Source organism: Pteropus vampyrus, unplaced genomic scaffold (genome assembly GCF_000151845.1).
Source record: "Pteropus vampyrus isolate Shadow unplaced genomic scaffold, Pvam_2.0 Scaffold129, whole genome shotgun sequence".
NCBI lineage: Eukaryota > Metazoa > Chordata > Mammalia > Chiroptera > Pteropodidae > Pteropus > Pteropus vampyrus.
The window spans coordinates 3,073,389-3,094,340 of NW_011888910.1; the positions used below are offsets into that span (position 1 = coordinate 3,073,389).

General features: G+C 37.4%; 1 protein-coding gene across 3 annotated transcripts in view; it reads left to right on the plus strand.

The window, feature by feature from the left end:
* LYRM4 (LYR motif containing 4) overlaps positions 1-20,952 on the plus strand; it is a 140,230-nt gene that overhangs the window by 32,292 nt on the left and 86,986 nt on the right. For 2 of the 3 annotated variants that reach the window (XR_896286.2, XM_011367045.2), the window contains exon 2: positions 3,113-3,233. The exons of the other annotated variant lie outside the window; for it this stretch is intronic. Coding sequence is in view for 1 of the 2 variants with exons in the window: in XM_011367045.2 (XP_011365347.1) it covers positions 3,113-3,233 (121 nt within the window). In the remaining variant the exon portion in view is untranslated. The remainder of the gene's footprint in view (positions 1-3,112; positions 3,234-20,952) is intronic. 3 annotated transcript variants of the gene reach the window in all.

Here is a 20,952-nt window from a genome sequence, read left to right on the forward strand (position 1 = left end):
TATTTTCCCAGTTTATGTGTTTATTGGTTGCTTATAAAGTGGGTGTTTTTTGTTCAATTACAGTTGACATTTAATATTATATTCATTTCAGATGTACAGCATAGTGGTAGACATTTATATAACTTATAAAGTGATCCCCTTGATAAGTCTAGTACGTACCTAGCACCATACATAGTTATTAAAATATTATTGATTATATTCCCTATGCTGTACTTTACATCCCTGTGATCATTTTATAACTGCTAATTTGTACTTCTTAATCCCTTCACCTTTTTCACCCAGTCCCCCAACCTCCCTCCCATCTGGTAACCATCAAAATGCCCTTTGTATCTATGAGTTTGCTTCTGTTTTGTTCATTTATTTTGCTTTAGATTCCACATGTAAGTGAAAACATATGGTATTTCTCTTTCTCTGATTCATTTCACTTAGCATAATACCCTCTAGGTCCATCCATTTCTTGCAAATGGTAAGATTTCATTTTTTATGGCTAAGTAATGTTTCATCATATATATGTACCACATCTTTTTCCATTCATCTATCAATGGATACTTAGGTTCTTTCCATATCATGGCTATTATAAATAATGCTGTAATTAACAGGGATATTTAAGTCTTTACAAGTTAGTGTTTTGGTTTCTTCAGATAAATACCCAGAAGGAATTCCTGGGTCCTTTGTGTCTTCTTATAGCCTTGCTTTAAAGTCTGTTTTGTCAGATATTAGTATTGTTACCCCATCTTTTTTTTTTTATTTCCATTTGCATGAAATATTTTTTTCCATCTCTTTATTTTCAGTCTGTGTGTGTCTTTCTATCTGAAGTGGGTGTTTTAAAGGCGACATACGTATGGGTCTTGTTTTCTTCTCCATTCAGCCACCATATGTCTTTTGATTAGAGTATTTAATCCATTTACATTTAAAGTAATTACTGATAGGTATGTAGTTATTGCCATTTTGTTATTCACATATATATTTTTTCATCTTAAAGAAATCCCTTTAACATTTCTTGCAGTACTGGTTTGGTGGTGGTGAACTCTATCTTAAGGTATTTTCTGATTGTCTGAAACTTTCGAAGAATTTAGGTTTTTGTATTCTAAGTCATACTCTGTTTCTCCTAGCTATTCTAGGCTAGTCACTAGCTTTTAGAAAAATGAATTTAGTGATAACTACTGTTGCCCATTTTATTTTTCCAAAAAATGCCTGTGCAGCATCCTGAATCAAGAATTTAAATGTGGATGATCCCTTGGGGTTAATTTCTATTATAAAATCAATTCCACATGTTAAACAAAATATTAGATTTAAATTATGTTGTCCCCTCTCTGCTCCCATCACTACCAAAAAAGAAACTGTTTAGGTGGAGTGTGGGAATGTGAGAAAGAACAGTGATATTGTGTCATATAGATAACCATTATGCTTTGCAAGAAAGTACACCAGAAATTGCTTTTAGCTTGCCTATTTAAATCTTATTAAAGTAGTAGTTATATATGAAGAAAATTTATATTTATTATAGTCTATTAGTAAAATCCTCCATATGCCTTTATATGTGAATGAGCCCCGGTTGCTATAAAGCATCTCCTCTTGAAAGCATTCCATTTCCAGTCATTGCCGCCCTAAAATTGATACCGAGCACCTAGAAGCTCCTCTACAAATATTTAATTTGGTTCACATATGATTAAGATGAAAGTCTCGGCAGTGGCTTATATCCCAAAAATACAAGTTCCTAAACTGTCTTCCTTTCTCCTTTATGATTCTTAATATTATAAGATTTCATTTTACTCTTGCTTTTAAAACAAAATTAGCCCTCTCTAAAATAAGGTTTCCCAGTAAATTGTATCCATCTCCCAATACCCACCCAACCCCCAGCTTCCAAGGAGGTTATATTCCCCTTCTCTCATTTCTTTGCCTCTATTTCCATTCTTCTATTTCTAAGTGTTACTAATAGTTTTACATGGATTTTTTAGCTGATGTTCAAAATTAAGAGCAGAGCAATCTAAGATGATACAAAGACTAGAGAAAAAAGTGTCTGATATGTCTGACTTGGGCTACTTCTCCTTAGTGCCTTATTTTCAATCTGGTGCAGACAGGGTGGGCCTGGAGGTCAAGGCTATGACTGTCTGAGTGTGGGAGTATATTAAGTTAATGACTCGTGACTCATCTATTGTGGATAATTATCCAGACCAGTCTACCCTTTATGTACACACTGCATTGTGACAGTGACATGAGGAGAGGCGAAGACTAATTGCATTAAGGAATAGCAAGATAAAGAAGAACGGCTTTCATTTATTGTCTTTCTTTATACCAGGTCCTGTGCTAAATTCTAGAAACACATTGTAAAACTTAACCCTCCCTGAGAGGCAACCCTGAGAGACAGGATTGTGCCTGTTCAACAGACAAGGAGACATGGGGTTATATTAAGAAGCTTGCCCAAGTTTATACAAACAGTAGGAGCTGAAGAAAGAATTCAAACCCAAGCGTGTCTGATTTGAAAGGCTTGTCCTTGAACTGCTGGCCTAAACTGCATATAAATTTATGTAGGGGCAGGACGGTGTTATGATTGTGCATGTTTGTGCATATGTATGTCCTTAAAGATGGAGAAAAGCATAGTGGTGTAATCTCCATTCTGGACTGAAAAAGGATCCTGATGTGAATCCTTACATGTTACATTATACAAGAGGAAGAAACAGCCAAAATATGAGACAGGAATGGAAAGCTGACCCAAGTCCGGCATAGATCACTGTCTTGGTGCATGCATATGTGGTACATCATTTCACCTCTTAATTCTTGCTTCGTTTCTGTACATTATAGGTTCAGTTATCTATGTTAATGGAGAGAAGCCAGAGGTGAATAAATCTATAAAGAATCAGTTATCTAAGGAGCATTTCAGTAGCAGTTTACCATGTATATGTGACTTATCTGGGGTAGATTTATATCCCTAAATATATTTGCTTAGTCATCCCAGAATAGTATTGGATAGGCCTGTCCAGAAGCAAAGATCAAAGTGGATTATCCATTGGAGAATATTAGACAGTTAATTCCTAAGGAAACGCTTTTAAACTCATTTAAAAACGTAGCTTCAGAGACACTGACACCTTTTCTTTTTTTCTCTGAATTCAATTAGAACTTATGCTATCAGGAGGATAAGAGATGCCTTCAGAGAAAATAAGAATGTAAAAGATCCTGTAGAAATTCAGACTCTAGTGAATAAAGCCAAAAGAGACCTGGGAATGATTCGTCGACAGGTAAGATGGTTCAGTGATACATTGTTTTTCATTAAGAGCTTGACGCTTTGACACATCTCCTTTGATCAGACATCACTGCTTTTGGTGTTTATTATTTACACCACAGGATTATGAAACTCATATAGATGACCTATCGTATTATTGAATTCAAGGAGAACATAAAGGAAAATACCAGCTTTCCATAATTTCCAGGGAATATTCTTTAAGAAGCTTAATAAAGGTTGATGTTTTAAGTATGGGAAACTTCAAAAAAAATGTTTCTTTGTAAGATATTTACATTACACGTTTATACATGGACATATGTTAAAGAGTATAAATGTATTCTAGTTTTCCTAGTATTTTAAAATCATAATTTAAGATAAGGTTCTTTTCTTAAAGATATAGTCATTGGTGATTAACCTAATTTTGTTGCCAGATGCAAATGGTGTAAATAGTCACTTTGGGACTGATCCCATAAAGGACGCTGGAAGATATTTTTGTTGTCACCTTGTAGAAGTGCCAGAGATCACCTCGATTTGTGCCTGCCTATCTCTGTCTCATGAGGTAGAGCAGAGCATCTCATCTGTGCACCTTGGTCTTCTGGGTACTGTAATATGTCCATCGTTCTACAAAATTAGTTAGAGAGCTAAAGGCTAAAGTAAAGTAGCCTGCTATTAATTGATTTTCTCACTCTCTAAAAACATTATACTTTTAACTATTTTTCTTTGATTTAGCAAGTCACATTATAAGTTCCATTTCTGCTTCTGTTCATTTTTCTCTCTTGTAGCAAATTTATTTCTAAAGTGCGAAGGGGAAGCCCCTTACCATTTTCCCTATTTCTGCTAGTGTTTTTGAAAGGACTTCTTTACCATCAGGATTGCCAGCTTTGCTGACATTATATCATATCATTATATATGACATATATTCTTCTTCATGCTTGACTCTAAACAGAATTAAAAAAAAAATATATTAAAAACTGTAGTTTTCATTTTATGTCAAAATTAAAGATTTTATTCTATTGCCTACATAATGAAACAATCTCTTCTAGAATAACATTTTATTGCACAGCAAAGGAAACCATCAAACCAACAAAACAAAACCAACAAAACAAAAGACAGCCTACTGAATGGATTAAGATATTTGCCAATGATACATCCAATAAGGGGTTAATATCCAAAATTTGTAAAGAACACCAAACAATCCAACTTAAAAATGGACAAAAGACCTGAATAGGCATTTCACCAGAGGACATACAGGTGGCCAGTGGACGTATGAAAAAGATACTCAAAGTCACTAATCAGAGAAATGCATATTAAAACCACAATGAGATACCACCTCACACCTATCAGAATGGCTATCATCGATAAATCAAAGAACAAGTGTTGGAGAATATGTGGAGAAAAGGGAACGAACGAACCCTCATGCATCGTGAGTGGGATTGCAAATTGGTACAGCCACTATGGAAAACAATTTGGAAGTTCCTCAAAAAATTAAAAATATAACGACTTTATGACCCAACAATTTCACTTCTGGGAATTTATCCAAAGAAAACCGAAACACTAATCTGAGACGATGTATGCATCCCTGTGTTCACTGTAGCACTATTTACAATAGCCAAGATACAGAAGCAACCTAAATGCCCATCAATAGATGATTGGATAAAGAAGAGATGGAATACTACCCAGCCATAAAATATAAATGAAATCTTACCATTTGAAACATTATGGATGGACCTAGAGGGTATTAAGCTAAGTGAAATGAGTCAGAAAGATAAATACCATATGATTTCACTTATATGTGGAATCTAAGGAATGAAATGAATGCACAAAACAAAAACAGACATATAGATACAGAGAACAAACTGGTGATTGCCAGATGGGAGAGGGGGTTGGGGAGCTGGGTGAAAAAGGTAAAGGGATTAAGAAGTGCAAATTGGTAGTTACAAAGTAGTCATGGGGTTGTAAAGTACAGCATGGGGAATACAGTCATTATTATTGTAATAGCTCTGTATGGCGCCAGGTGAGTTTTAAAGTAATCAGGGGCATCACTTCATAAATTACAGAAATGTCTAACCACTGTGCTGTACACCTAAAACTAATATAAAAAAATATCAAATGTCAACTCTAATCGAAAACTAAAAATTAAAAAATAGAATATTTCAGATTCTGATAACCCTCTGAGTTGTATAGTTATCTAGCAATAGAATAACTTTGCCACATTCAGACAAGAGTAGGAAGTGATCTTTAATTAAGGGCATGAAAAGGTAATAAGATAGTCAGAAAAAAACTAATCGGCACATTCGCATATACTTTGATAGTGGCAGATAAATGAGTTGCCATTTTGAAAACTGGAACGACATTTTCCAGGCATCAGTGTTTGAATTTTATGGGATCCTTTAGTACTGGAACTTGGAAAAACAAGCATCCTGAGTCCTTATTTTGCATAAACTCAGAAAGATTTAATTTTTTGGCATTTTCCCATATAAAAGTTGGCAAGCAGCTCCAAAACAGGCTGGTTTTATCTGTTAGTATAAAGTTGCTCAGAGTAGAAAATGCTTGGTAAAGAGTACCTGTCATTAAGCTATTCCACCATTTCTTATGTTGTATATTTGTCTGTGTCTTTGTTTGAAATGCTAAAACTACCCCCTCAAAAAAAAAAAAAAGACTAGACTGGCTGTCATCAGACTTCCCCAGTGAATCCACTTAAAGCAAACTCAAATCACTGGAGCCTCAACATGTGCCAAGGCCTGGGTACCCTCCACGGTGTGCCAGGGCAAGTGCCTAGGGCTTCCATATTAACTGGTAGAGCAGCAGGTGATTATGTTATCCCTAAAGACCCTGCTCAGAAAAACCCTCACAAATGAAAGCATTCTCATTCCACCAGAAAATTAGTTAGCCAGTTATACATCAGCAACTGGGAAGTTTCTGTTCACTTCCCTTTTGGATCCAAGCATAACATTTACCATAGTTAGCTTATGAGATGAGTAGACTCCTAGCGCCACCTTACTCTAAGCTGGTAGGAGCTGATGTTGGCCTGAAGGCCTAAAATAAAGTAGTGTCTATGTTTTCTTCACACTAGCCACTATAATACCTTTCTAATATTCCTCTGTGATCCCCCCTCCCCCATGGTCTATTCTCTACTCATTGCCAGTGATCTTTTTTATAATGAAAATCAGAGCATTTTATTTACATCCTTGTTCAAAACCCTTCAGGGGCTTTGTAGCAAGCACCCTGACATTGAAATCTGCAGTCTTTGTGAAGTCCTCTAAGGCCTTCCATTGCTCTTGTCTCCCTCATGTTACATCAGTTACCTTCTTCATGTCCCCAGAATATTCCCAGCTTGTTCCCATCTCAGAGCCTTTGCACCTTCTGCCTCTCCCCAGACCTTGCCATAGCTTGATTCTGCTTTTCATTCAGACTTTTATTTAGATTTCACCTATCACACTGACCACACTATCTTAAATAACCTCCTTCCCTCTGTCACTCTTTCCTCTTACTCTGCTTTAGTTTTCATTACAGCACTCATCAGTACCAAAAATAACATTACTTGTTGCCTTGTCTGTTTTCTCCTCTTCTGCGAGGACAGAGATGTCACCTCTCATGGTCACTGCTGCCTGATACACATGAGCATGGGCTCTGGGGCCAGCCTGCCTGTGTTCAAATCCTGACTCAATCTGCTAACTGACCTTGAAGCAGATATTTAATTGCTCAATACCTAATGTAAAATGCAAATGAAAACAGGCCCAACTTCATGGGTTATAGTGAGGATCAAATAAGTTAACATATATGAAACCCTTAGAAGGATGCTGGCACATAGTAAACACTTGCTATTATTATTATTCAGAGTATCTAGAAGAGCCTACCTAGAGTTGGCTCTTAAGAATTATTTGTGGACTAAATGAATATATGAAGAGTTTGGCCCTGAGATCATACAGCACAGTCAAGGAGTCTGTGCCACCAAAATCATAGTATCTTGCTGGCCGCCCAGAACCTCTCTTCAAAGAGAATGAATCATGAAAGGAAAATGGAAATCTAATGAGGATCTTAAGACGTTACCCTCATGAGCTATAATATCCTTTATTATTAAGTCCTTCTTTCACTTGACTACTTGAACCCAGAAACTATCCACCAGGATGCACATCGATCTTAGCATTACTTTTCCACAGCTACCTTTGCAGCTGCCAGAGATGTACATTCATAAGGCAATACTCAAACTAAAATCCTCCAGCTGACTTTCCCCTCTCAACACTGTCCCTACTTCTCTGCTTTCTAGCCAGTTTTTAAAGTGAGTCTTGCTTTCTACAGATAAATCTTCAGTCAGGTCTGATGCTCATGACACAACTGTAAGCATGGTAAGATTTTGCAGTTCTTAAGTCTCTGAGCAAAGATTTTCTTCTGTTTTTGAAGTAGAGAAACCTAGGTGCAAGAAAGCTGGATGCCTTGTCCACAGTCACATGACCAGATCTGAGCCCAGGTCATCTAATTCCATAGAGCAAACTCAGAAGTTTGAGGTCCTGAGTCAGAAGAAACTGAAGGATGAAAATATTCTTAAATCATCCCCCAGGTTTGTTCCCAAAATATTTAAGGACCACGTAAACCTAGCTCATCCTCTCTTCCGAGGTCAATTCTTCCTTTATATTCTTAATGCACAAAGTTAGTCTTCATTGTGGCAACCCTAAAGGATTCTAGATAGCATCAGCATTTATTAGCCTTTCATATCATTTCTAAGGATTACTCTGATTTCAAGAAGTGGCAGATTGTTTTTCCTCCATCATGAGCAAGTCAGACTCCTTATGTTCATTCTTTATAATTATGGCCCGCCGAATAGAAGCCTGACATGCACTCATTCTTTCTTTGACATTCTTGGACTAACTCTTTCTCTAAAATTATTATCCAGTCTATCAATCTCTAATCTCTTTCCAGCTATATGCATATCTTATATCCCATAACTAGCAGAGACATTCTTCGATCTTTCTTTAAACTCCCATTATTTCCATATAAAGTGGTTCTGTAAAGGCAGATTGACCCTGGCAGCTTCTGTGAGTTCCTCTCTCCTGCAAGCAAGTTCTGGACTAGCCCCCACTAAACCTAACTTCCCTATCTGCTTCCCAAGTAAGATCAGAAAAGTTGGAGAGGCCTGATGTGTATGTGCCTAATAGTGCCAGAAAGGATACACAGAAGCTGAGCTGTACGTAGGTTTGAGCAAACAGCTCTCAGACAGTCTGGGCAGCAAAGAAGTCCCTAAGGGCTTTCTATCTCAAACAATAAACTAAGACTCTTTGGGTATTTCATACCGGAAAATGAAGCAAGAAAGTCAGTCAGACTTTGCTTTGGTCTTTGTTTTTTCCATTTTGCTGTTCTGAAGATATTCCTTCTGATTCCTATTTTTAAGGCATTAATTAGAATAACTGTCAGTTAATCACCCCAAGTTATTATAGCTCTGCAGTTTGTCATACCCCTTTGGATCATAAACAACCATAGCTTGCCTTATTTTGTATCAATACTTTCTGGGCTCTATAGTCTTGCTACTCAAAGGGTCTTCTAAAAAGCCTACGGCATCAGCATCACCTGGGGGCCTTCCTTTCACATGTAGTTCACAGAAATTTTGTGTTCATCAAAGAGAAAATATTTCCCAAGCATTTTGAGATAGAATTGTAATATCTGTTATATACCTTGCTTAATGGCCACATGCCTATGAGAGAAAAGAAGAGAGTTGGAAATGGGAAACTCAAGAGCTACAGCAACAGAGTTGTTGCCAGATCTATATTTCTATATTTTGATGATTTCTTTGAAAGTGTGAATTAAGATTGTAACTTTAAGAGTATTCAGCTGAATCCTAAATGTGTAGCAACTTTTTCTTGAAACCTGGTGAAAATTAATATATCTGTGCAAAGTTTTAGGGTTTATTTATAGCTATGTAATGTACATTAGAGTGCATCCTATGAAGGCAACAACTTTCAGTTCTTTTAGTTTCTCATATAGGAGCAAACCTGGCTAACAAAAGTTGTTTCTCTTTCTCTCTCTCTCTCTCTCTCTCCCCCCCCCCTCCCTCTCCCCCCCACTACCCCCGTGTGTGTGTGTGTGTGTGTGTATAAAAGTTGTTTTATAGGCCTTTTTCATAGGCAGGTAGCCTGGTACAACCATGATCTCTAGGAAAGGACTGACTATTCTGTATTGAGAGTTTCCCCACCACCTTAAATAAGCTGGTGGATTTAGCACTGAATTTAGATCCAAGTGTTTGGTTACCCTACCAGTGATGAGATATACATGTATCAAAGTAAGGAGTGACTCTAACAAAACAAGAGTTATCTGTAACTTAAGTATTTGAATGAAGAAATATATTATTACTATAGTATATAATTCTACAGTGAGAAGATAAAGTGAATATTTTCTAATTCTGAATAATGACAAAGTTTTAGAGTCATACCAATTTTGCCAGCAGCTTTTCAGTGATGACGATTTTATACCACATTGGCTGTCCTTAAGTTCTTGATTTTTTAGTGAAGCAATTTAAATAGTGAATGTATCAGACCAGAATTATGAACCTACAGCTGTAAGCAATTAAAGCAGACATTGTGTACAGCCATTAAAAGTTAGAAGAAAGGAGCTGATATTATAGGTACCATGCATTTTTGTTAACCTGAGTGTGTGTGTGTGAAGTGAAACATTTTCAATGTTTCTTAGCTTATACTTTATTTCATTTTTATAGATCAGTAAAAGCAAAATAATGAACCTGATTTATTGGCATTTTGGGTAGTGGTAGATGAGAGTCTCTGAAACCAGATTTTTTACTTTTATTTGCTATTTTATCATTTAGTCTTTAAATAACAATTCAAGAGAATTGTCCACCAGTAACTTTTTGAATGTACCTGTCATGAAATGAGAAGCTGGTAAACAATGACTGTCTTTTGTCATGGCAGTCACTGCAGTATACGTTTCAGTGTCCTAAGCACTTCTTGAAACTTGAGTTAAAAGTGATATCTTACCCATAGTTCTCATCTTTTAGGAGAGATGTAGAATTGTAAATCCTTTGGGGGAAAAGTAATAGTTTACTCTGTAGCTCTTCTCATGTATATGTTTAGCTTAAGTACCGTTTTGATAGTTCAGGGGAATCTCTAAAATTTACTTGGCAGTTTTAATGTAGTAAAGGAAAGTCAGTCCCTATATTAAGAGCATTTAAAATACATGAAGAGGATTATACACTATTCACAATAGCCAAGAGATTGAAGCAACCTAAATTTCCACTGATGGATAAATTAAAGAAAATGTAGTATATACATACAATGGAATATTATTCATCCTTTAAAAGGAAGGAAATTCTGACATAGGCTACATATGAATAAACCTTGAAGATGTTATGCTGAGTGAAATAAGCCAGTCACAAAAAGACAGATACTGTATGATTTCACTTATGTGAGGTATTGAGAGTAGTCAAATTCATAGAGACAGAAAGTAGTATGATGGTTGTCAGGGGCTAGAGGAAGCAGGGAGAGAGTGAAATTGTTGTTTAATAGGTACAGAGTTTCAATTTTGTAAATCGAAAAAGTTATGCAGATTTGTTTTGAAACAATGTGAATGTACTTAGCACTGAACTGTACACTTAAAAATGGTTATGATGCTAATGAGATTTTTTCCACAATAATAAAAAAAAAAAAATCTCCCTCCCCAACAAAAAAGGAATTATATAGTCATCAATTTTTTTTTCTTAATTGAGAAAAATAAAATTAAATACTTCCAACACTGGTGTTTGAGGGTGGGAGGCTCAAGTCATTCGAAACTTACCAGTAAAATCAAAGGATTATTACTGTGATTTCTAAGGCTATTTCCAGTTTAAAATTTCCATAATTCAACATTTCACATAAATATCTATCCCCTTTATTTGCAGAAACTTACTAATACATTTTCGAGTAAATTACTCTATGCTCAGCTTTCCTCGACCATTTTTCACTAAGATCTTAACTCTATCATTTAAGCTACAGATGAGCAAAGTTGTAAGCCATCTATGTTTTTATACCATCGTGAATTCCAAAAACTTCTCTTGGTCTAACCTTTCTGCTACAATGAAAGTCAGAAAATTGATTTTATTAATGTCACTAGCACCTCTGCTGTTCACTTTCTTCCTTTGTGTTAGGTGATACATCACTAGTACTAGCACATATCTCTGAACAGAACATTTTCTTTCACAGAAAATGAAATAGCAATTGAAAAGCAATAATGTCATAAGTGATAAGCAAAAGAAAGATTAAAATGCTTTCCTCAAGCCCCGCCTTAATGTTAATGCTAGTTTCTCCCTAATTTGACTTCTCCCTGCTCCCTGACTGGCTTCTCAGCTACGTTAAACACAATCTACTAGATAAATCAAATACACTATATATTTTGCAATTCTGTGCCTACACTTTCTTTTCCAAAACTGTTACCAAGCATCCACTCTGTGCCATCTTTAATTATGAATTAACCTTATAAGTTTTTTGTAGGCAAGGTTGGGATGGAATTGTGAGGTCCATCAGAACCTGTAGAAGTTTTTTCTCACTTTCACTCTTTAGATTCAAATGCCCTTCTCCATTCTAGATCCCATCTATTATTCATTCATGTAATAGAATAGAAATATATAGTTTAAAAGTGTCTCTCAGTAGTACTTTCTTCTGTATATAGATCAACTAAGGTTAGATCAAAGGATCAGTCTACATATTTAAAAAATAATAAGGCAGTCAGAGGCAAAGAATATTTAAGTATTCTGTCTTAGACTCTAATAAAAATCCTCAGGAAATCAACGTGAATTTATATACGGTGACCAGATGGTCCCCTAAGTGAACCCTGTATTTGATATATGAATTATTTTCAATATAAATGAAAAATTCCTCAGCCCCTCTCAGAGTTTAAGAAAGCAGGGCAATGAGAAGGGTTGTTTAGTTTTATAGCTTGGTTTATGTATGACATTCATTTTTTTTCAGTGCATTCAGTATATAGTTCCTATACAGGTATAAAAAAGACTTCTTCGTATAAGAATTTAAACTAATTTTCTCACTCTGCTTTTTCTTGAAATTCCAGTAAATCCTCAAGTCTGGGGCAGTAGTATTCCCACAGTTGATATTCCTGTAGAAGAAATACCTCTCGATTGAAGACTGCCCATTAAATTTGCTTGATTCCTCCAAGGTCAATGTGCACAAAGCAAGATTCTATTTTCTTTCTAAAGAAAGCCTTTCTCACTTCTGTTTTTTTCTTCTCTAATAATAGGTTATTTGCATATTTCCATGTTCAAAAGAGTTCATGAAGAAGGCACTAGTAATGCTATTTATGCAAAGCTTTTGCACAAGTTTCATTTGAGAATTTTTATTATTCTTCTCCCACCTGGTCTACTATAACTGTTCACTCTTTAATTCTTGAATTGTTTTTGTTGCTGAAGCATCTAAAGTGGAAGTAGATCTCATCAACTCTGGAAGAGAAAGTATATTGATCTCATAGGCAAGAGGTGGAAGTTCTAATCTCAGCTCTGATAATAACTTACTCTGTGATCTTGGGCAGGTTGTTTATTTGCCTTATTTACCACATCTATAAAGAAACAATTTTATTGATGAAGCTGGTGGTGTGATGGTGGTGGTGGTGATGTGTCCTTGTTGTTAGTGTGAGTTCATTGTGCTCTCTCAATGCACTGACACTACGTACTAAGCACTTGGAATGTGTTGTCTCAGTTTCTCCTAAGAGCAGCTTTATAAGAAAGATGCTATTATCTTTGCGTTAGATGAAAAAATTCAGACTTGGCGTATTTGAATAATTTTCCTGGACTGACAATTGGAAGAACGGTCGGCCCACATCTATTCTCACTTTTTAGCCAGTTCTTAGAAGGATCAAACTATGGGTGGCCTTATATTGACAATGAGTAAACAAGACTTTGGAGATGAAAGAAGGCAAGATGTGTATTTCTTTTTTCTAATTGTTCATTTAGAACTGTTATAGGAAGCTAACAGCTTACCTTCTAGAGGCTCCTGAATAGTTTATTTCTAGGATCTGTTCTCCTTTATCATTTCTCAAAAAACGCTCTCACTCTCTGCCTTCAAAAGAAAAAATAATACTAAAACCACAGTCTGAAAATGTTAAAGTTCAGCCTCCTTATTTAAGAAGTGTTTGCTCAGAATTTCTCTGTAGATCTGAAGGTTGCAGCTCCAATTGTGCTTTTCCTGACAAGTTATCGCTGAAGTGCCCTTCAGTGAAAACCTTTTGATTCCTTACTGCTTGGCTTGTCCTTTCAAGTGATCAAAGCTAATTCTAGTCATGCTTATGCAGAAGATCTTTTCCCAAGATGGCAAAGGAACAATGTCACATCTAAGAAGAGCAATAGAAGGGGCTCACCCCTGTTTATGTAAATTTGTGTTTTCTGTACAACATTCCCTAAGATGCAGGGAGATAGTGACCCCCATGCCCAGTGTGTGTATGAGAACATGTACTCATTTCCTGAGCATTTTTATATCTGCAGTTGGGTTTTTTTCCAATTTGATGGGTTTCCTCTGTGTATATATATGAAGAATAGTTTTATTGATAGTAATTATATATATATATATATATATCTCAGTATAAAAAACTGTTGTTGTTTCACTCAGAGACATAGAAAGAGTGGTTGGTAAGAGAAGAGAAGGTTTTGAGCAAGATATACCTAAATTTAAATCCTAATACTCAGTAGCTCTCTTTGGTCACTATATTTAATCTCTCTTAAAACATTATCATCATTCAATTTTTCTACTAAAGACAAAGGAATACTGTTTTTAAATTAACATTATTGTTGTACTTGCTGTGTGATATTTTTAAAATATCAGAACCAAATGGTTTGTCAGAAATTTTATCTTTTCCTCAATCCAGTAATTAAAGTGTCATTTTATGGATCAGTCAGTTGTAAATAATCAGAAAGCTCTAAAAATTCTCTAAGATGTGGTACTATAATAATCTGTTTTATTAAATAATGTTAATATGCAATTAAATCCATATTTTAAATATTTACCTTTTCTTCAAACATTTCTACTTCAAACAGCCTCAAAAGTACTTTCTTCTCCCCACCTATCTCACCTCCTTAATATAATGAAAATAGCACCAACCCCAAGGTCACATGGATTCTCCTTCAAAGTCTATCACAGTAGATGATCAAATCACCAGAAAGTCCATGACACTTTATACCTCATTTATAAAAAGTAAGAAATTGAGTGCATTGATTTCCAAGATCTCCAGTAGCACAAGAATTTTTTATGAATCTGCCATATTTAACAAACTTTTAACTTCCTTATTGAGATTGGACTGGGTTATTTCTGAATTTCACTAATAAGTGAGTATATTCCAGAATTGCCCACACAGAGATAGATATGCCATCGGAGCTCAATAAATGCTCAATCACTGAATGCTGGCCGGCCGAGGAGCCAGCAGAGGTGGGTTCTGCTCCCAACTCCAGTGCAGCTGACAGGCAATTCTCATATGCAGCTTCCTCCTGTAGATAAGGAGAGGGTCATGCCATGGCTCTCTAAGGTCCCTTTCACGCCTGACATTTTCTGATTCTGAAAATAATTGATAATGATTATTAGGTCCCAGAAACATACCTGTGAATGTTGGATTTTGACCAAGGGTGAGTTATGTCACTCACTAAATTGAGTTTAAAAAGAAAACTTGATTGCCCAGATCCCATAGACACTATGTTTTGTTGCACGTGGGAGAGTAACTGGGTTACATAATGCTGAGTTATGTAATGTTCATTCTTCATAGTCAGCCTCAGCAAGGGAACCAATTCGAGAAAAGCCTTTGGTGATACTTCATATAAGCTTTTAACACCCAGCGATGGCAGGAATGTTACATGAATTATGGTGACTTAAGCGGGCCTGTGAATCGGGGACAGAAGCTTGCCTTTCATATAAGTGACAGATTGTAGATCCTCAGTTACTAATGAGGTTTTCTTCACTGGGACTTAAAAAAAACTGAGAAAGAGGAGCATAGGGAAGGGGAGACCTTAGAAAGAGAAAATATAAATTCAAAGTTCGTAGCTATTTCCAGCTATCTTTATAGCCTTTTGTGTTTTTCATATTAAAGTTGTTTTCTTACTGGAAATATTTTTTTAAGCTGAGCTCATTTTCTCCTACAAGACATTAGCCACTCTTTTATTTTATTCTAGACAATTTAAGGAACCATTAGGAACTCAGCTCACTCGTATCTGTTTCTGTATTATGTAGAACCTGTCCCATGGACAGTCATACTTTGTGTCCTGCCTTTGCAGCATTGCAGTTGCTTCGTGGCTGGACGCACCTGAGTCTCTCTTCAGCCGGATTGAAGGATCTTTGAGAGCTGGGCCTTCCATGTCCATTGGACCAGCACAGCACAAGGCATCCAGTGCAAGCCCAGTGAACTTTTTTCAGCCTCTGCCAGCTCCCCAGGGGAAGGCCTTTAATGCCCTTTCTCCCCTTTTCTTGCCTGCTGGCCCACCAAAGCACTGAAGTGTGACTGCAGCATTTACTACATGGCTTTGCAATAGCATGTTTGTATGTCATCTCTGCTCTTAGCCTCTGACCTTCCAGAGAGACAGGATGGTTTTCTTGTTCCCCGTGGTATTTCCAGTGCCTTGTAGATATCGATATAGTAAGCACTCCATTAATACTTAATAAAGGCAAGGTAGCTTCGTAGGAAGACACAGAAGGAAGAGTTGTAAACTGCAGTTCAGGACTGATTCTAGCCCAGGCTCTGCCTCTAACTGGTGGCATGAGCAGCAGACTTGGCCTTTCTGACCAGAAGTCTTGTAATGTGTAGATATTACCGCGTGTACTTGTTAGCATCCTTGTAAATACATATGAGATAATGCTTTATATATTTTTTTCCACACATCTTTAAAAAATTTATGTGCTGAAATAATGGAGATGTGTCACAGTTTGATTGCACACCTGTAAAGGGGCAGAAACGGAGCTGCTACCAGTTTCTCTTTAAGGCAGTTCTGTTCTCCTATCTCATCCATGCTGACTTCTTTGTAGAGGCTTTACTAATCTGCAGGCTCTTGGCATATGGTACTTGTTGTATTAGAGGTCTCACTTTTCTAAATGCTTTTCAGTAGTTTAGGTGGAACTGCGAAAACTACATTCCAAGTGACAGTTTATATAGGAAATATTTATCACATGCCGATAAAAGTATATCCACTGAGTCGACCTGGGAGGGCAAAAGGGAAATTTAGTCCCCATAATCTCACTTCCTTATTTTAAACATTCTCATCACATTGCAGACTGCTAGGCAATGAAATGAAAGAAAGGCTATAGGAAAATAAAAATAGCAGGTAGGGCAAGTTGCTCTTTGGAAGGCGAATGAGGGTTCCCAGACCCAGTTCCAACATGGAAGATAGGGATTCCTCACACCAACAAGCAATTCTTGGATGCCAGCAGGGTGTCCTAAGAATTCAACTGAATTCTGATTCTGTCAACCTAAAGATACAATTAGATTTCACAAGACTGCTCCCTCACTCCCTACACAAACACATTTCAGAAGCCAGCCAGAAGCCCAGGTTTCTGAACAACTGGCTACAGATTGGAGGCTGCATCGACTCCTTCCAACTCAGGATGCTAATCACAAGTTCAGGTTGCTTCTTACTGACTAGCTATAAATCAGATGTTCCCACAATGCCCTTCTTGGATTTGATTAATTTGCTAGAAAAGCTCACAGAACTCAGAAACGCATTACTTACTAAGTCGCCAGTTTATTATAAAAGGACATCCACATGGAAGAGTTGCACAAGGCAAGGTGAATGAGAAGGGGCGGGAAGCTTCCATGCCCTCTTCAGATATTCCACTGTTTCTGCATCTCCTTATGTTCACCCACCCTTAAGTTCTGAGAACCCTGACCTTTGTGTTTTTATGGAGACTTAATTACATCGTCTCAATGACTGATTAAATAAGTCGCCACTGACGGTCGTTTCAATCTCCAGCTCCTCTTTCTTCCTGGAGCTGGGGAAGGAGACTAGGGGACAGAAAGTTCCAACTCCCTAATCTTGTTGGCTCTAGGAGCAACCAGTCCCCGTCCTTAGGTGCTTCCAAAAATTCTCATTAACATAACAAAGGAGACGGCTTTATCACTCTCAACACTTAGGAAATTCGAAGGATTTTTCAAAGCTCTAAGTCAGAAATTGTGGAAGAAGAGAAAATATATATAAGACCAAAATATATTTGGTCTTAGTGACCAAATATATCTCACAAGTCTCAATGTTGCAGGAGTGAAAACTGAGCGTGCCTTAATTTGAATAAGTAAAGTTGACCTCAGATTCAGAAGATGGAAAGTTCAGAATCAGAAACCCTTAACAGGCCTAACAAGCAGAACAGACTATGCAGGTAGAAAGATCCAATTCCACAGTTGTCTTTTCATCCACACTCATTCATAGAACAGTGCCTGATCAACATGGTATGCCTTAGCAGAGCTTGGATGAAAGTTTCCTTAGATTTCTATAATACTCACCTCAGAGAATCTATTCCTAAGTATTACTGAGTGTCTACTAGAATGATATACCCAAGTAGGGGCAGAAGGGGCCAATAATGGTCTGTATTTGGAGAACTTGTTTTTTTTTAATGACAGATAAAGAGCAGACCTCACATGTACATTCTAACAAATGCCTACACAGAGGTAGACAAGGAGTGAGACATGCACATGTGGTTTCTTAGTTTATTTGAGTTTTTTTATTCTTGTCTCCTTAAGGACAAGGACTGTGTTTATCCCCACACCTAACACAGTGCCGTACACACTGATGGTGCTTAGAAAATGTTGCCAAATGAATTATGCACTTTAATTTTGAAGAGCTGAATTACATATACTGAATTTCTTAGTAGTGGCTCAGTGTCACTCTATTTATAAAATAATTTTTATCAGCAAAGCAAAAAGTCTTACTTGAGCTAACAAAATTTTATTCATAACATGGAGCAATAATTAGAACCATACCCAATTGTAGTAGTTCTCTCTTTGGAGGCAAATGGTAGCCCTGGCATACATAAGACCTTATGACAATCTGTGTCAAAGCCATGCTGGAAAGGCCCATTAAAGTCAGTCAGTCTTGGCCAAAGATTTGAACAAAAAAGATACTTCGCTGAGTTAGGCTATGTGTTTCTTCCACTGCCTACATCTTCCTTTGGCAGCTTCTTGAGATGGAAGGTTCATATTCCTCATGTTTATATGTGAGAGAAATCAGCCTGTTCATAACAGGTGGAGAATCAAAGGCAAGTCCGGGAAACCAAGTACTGCATAATGAGTCAGGCTCCACTTGCCTCTCTGGTCAGGTCTCCAGAGCTTTATGGAATACAGGTGTTGTAAACATGAAGATCCTCAATATGATGTAACCTGCTCACCTTTACCTTATGGAAGAATTTTGTGTGAATTCAAACATGCCTGGAAATGTAGGAAGATCAAATGTGGTAATGTTCTTGCCAAGGTGCTTTGTTTAAACAAATCCATTCCATTATAAAAATTCAGATTACCAAGAAAATGTAGAGGTTTTTGAGCACCTGTGAACATGAATCCTGGTTATGGTTATTCACAGACTATGAAGACTAAAGGGGCTAACATTTCATTATCTCCTACAGTGTGTCCCGTGCTACAGGCATGGATCACATCATTTACAGCTACTCTGCAGTTTCCTCATTTTACAAGTGAGAAAGCTGAGGCTCCAAGGAATTAAGAAACCAGCTCAGAAAGGTTAAGGAGCTTGAGACTCCGTAGCCAGTATTGGTTGAAAACAGATCTGAGCAGAGGTCTTCATCACCATACCATGTTACCTCACAGTAAGAGCCTTTAATTGCATTTTAATAAAATGAAGTTTATAAAAATTTGATTTATACTTTTGTAGCTTTGGAAACCCCTTTCTCCCTAGAGCCAGTGAGTGCTCAAAGTCAAGGCGTGGGTCGCTAGGGATGGCACCCACAGCCCTAGGACTCCTGAATTCCATGCCCTGGATCCTCAGGTGTACACAGAGAGAAATGAGGTGCAGCAAACCCCCACTCTCAGAGCTCTTTACTGCTGCCTGGGTCTGAAAGACAGTGTTTCCTCTATAGGCAACAAACAGCTACAGAGATGAGCCTGGAGGCCAGACCCAGAGCTGAGCAGAAGGCTAACCAGTGAAATAACTCACTCAGAAGAATAGTCAGACCATCCACCTACTAGTTGATGGCCATATGAGGCTTTGGTGTGTTTCCTAGCCATTGTCAGGGATTTAAAGTTTTTGGCTGGATAGGGAAGAGCATGTGTGCCTCTCCGTGCACTTGGACACACAGGACTTTTTAGGCATACAATACCAAGGTTTGCCAGATTCCTTGTACCCCTTCCTTGACAGTAAAAGGAAACTAAGTGAAGACTAGTGCATTTCATATCATATATCTATGTTTACTCATTTATTCACCTCAGATACTTTAAATCATACATGAGTGAAGTTTTCCACTACCTAAGCACTTTGCAATATTTGGAAAGAAATATTGCAACCAATCTCAAAGCAACTGTGATATGATTCCTCAAGGAAAAGAAATTTTTAATCTTAATTTTAAAATGTTTTGTGCCTGTATCTTGTAGTACACTTAGAATTTAGTTCAACTCAACTTTCTGTTTTAAACCTCATTACTGGGGAGGACCAAAGGCCACATGGCCTTTAGTGGGGTCTTAAAAGACAGAACTTTTACCTTATGCTGGTGGTTCTCAGCCTTGACTGCACATTAGAACACCCAAGATGCTTTTACAAATTCCTATGACCGGGCCCCTCAGACCAATGGAATTAGAGTCCCTGGGGGTGGGACTCAGGTATCAGTATGTTCACGGCTCCCCAGGTGATTACAGTGTGTAACCAAGGTTGTGAACCAGTATACTGAGCTAGGGAGGGCCCCTGAGTGGGCACCCTCACCTGTCACCCTGAACAAAGGGCATGTTCTCCAGAAGGTGGGTCCTGTGGGCAAGATGTCTTTGATTTTTGTGATTACTGATCTCTGGATATCTCTTAAGTTAAACCTTTTAGAATAAGTAATTTGTATTCTATTGTAATTTTACAGAGATAGACTCTCTTATAGATTAAACAGTGAAACTTATTACAACTGAACACTCATTGTGCTCACATCAAGAAAGATAGTGCACACTCCTGATGGTGCTCTTGAGGGTTGGGACTGGTGTTGCAACACAGTACTCTTGACAACCAAGTAGAATAACTAGGCTTAGTGCGAAAAGAAAGGCAGAGATATCTGCCCAGGAGTCTAGTCGTCATCTCAAGGAGAAGTTATTTTACATTCTCTTGTGGGTACTTTTTAGCGCACGTGAGGGTTTGCTGCCCATCCATCCAGCACTTCTAGAAGTCACAAAAACCCTGGCAAAAAGAATATCCGCAGTGTCCCATATCTTCATAGCAGGCCTTTTCCCAAGTCAGATTTCAACTGCAGGTAAAATATTCAAGAAGTCTTGCACCTTCTCTCCTTTCAGGGAGAATATATGGAAAGAAAAGATTAATAATAGATTAATAATAGCTATACATCAAGAAAGATATTTGTAAAATTTGTTCATCCCTTCAAGATGGTTGATATGAGTATGCTCTCTACTTTGGTCTGTTTTGAAACTATCTGCAGCCTTCGGCTGCACTGATTGTCCTCAGCATCCACTTTCAGATATATCTAAACTCCATTCTCTGTAGGTTGAGCACCAGTTCAAGCCCTTGCTGACTATACAGCCCTTGTAAGAGATGAGTATGGTTTGGCAGTGTAACCTGGATAGCCATGGGTTGATTC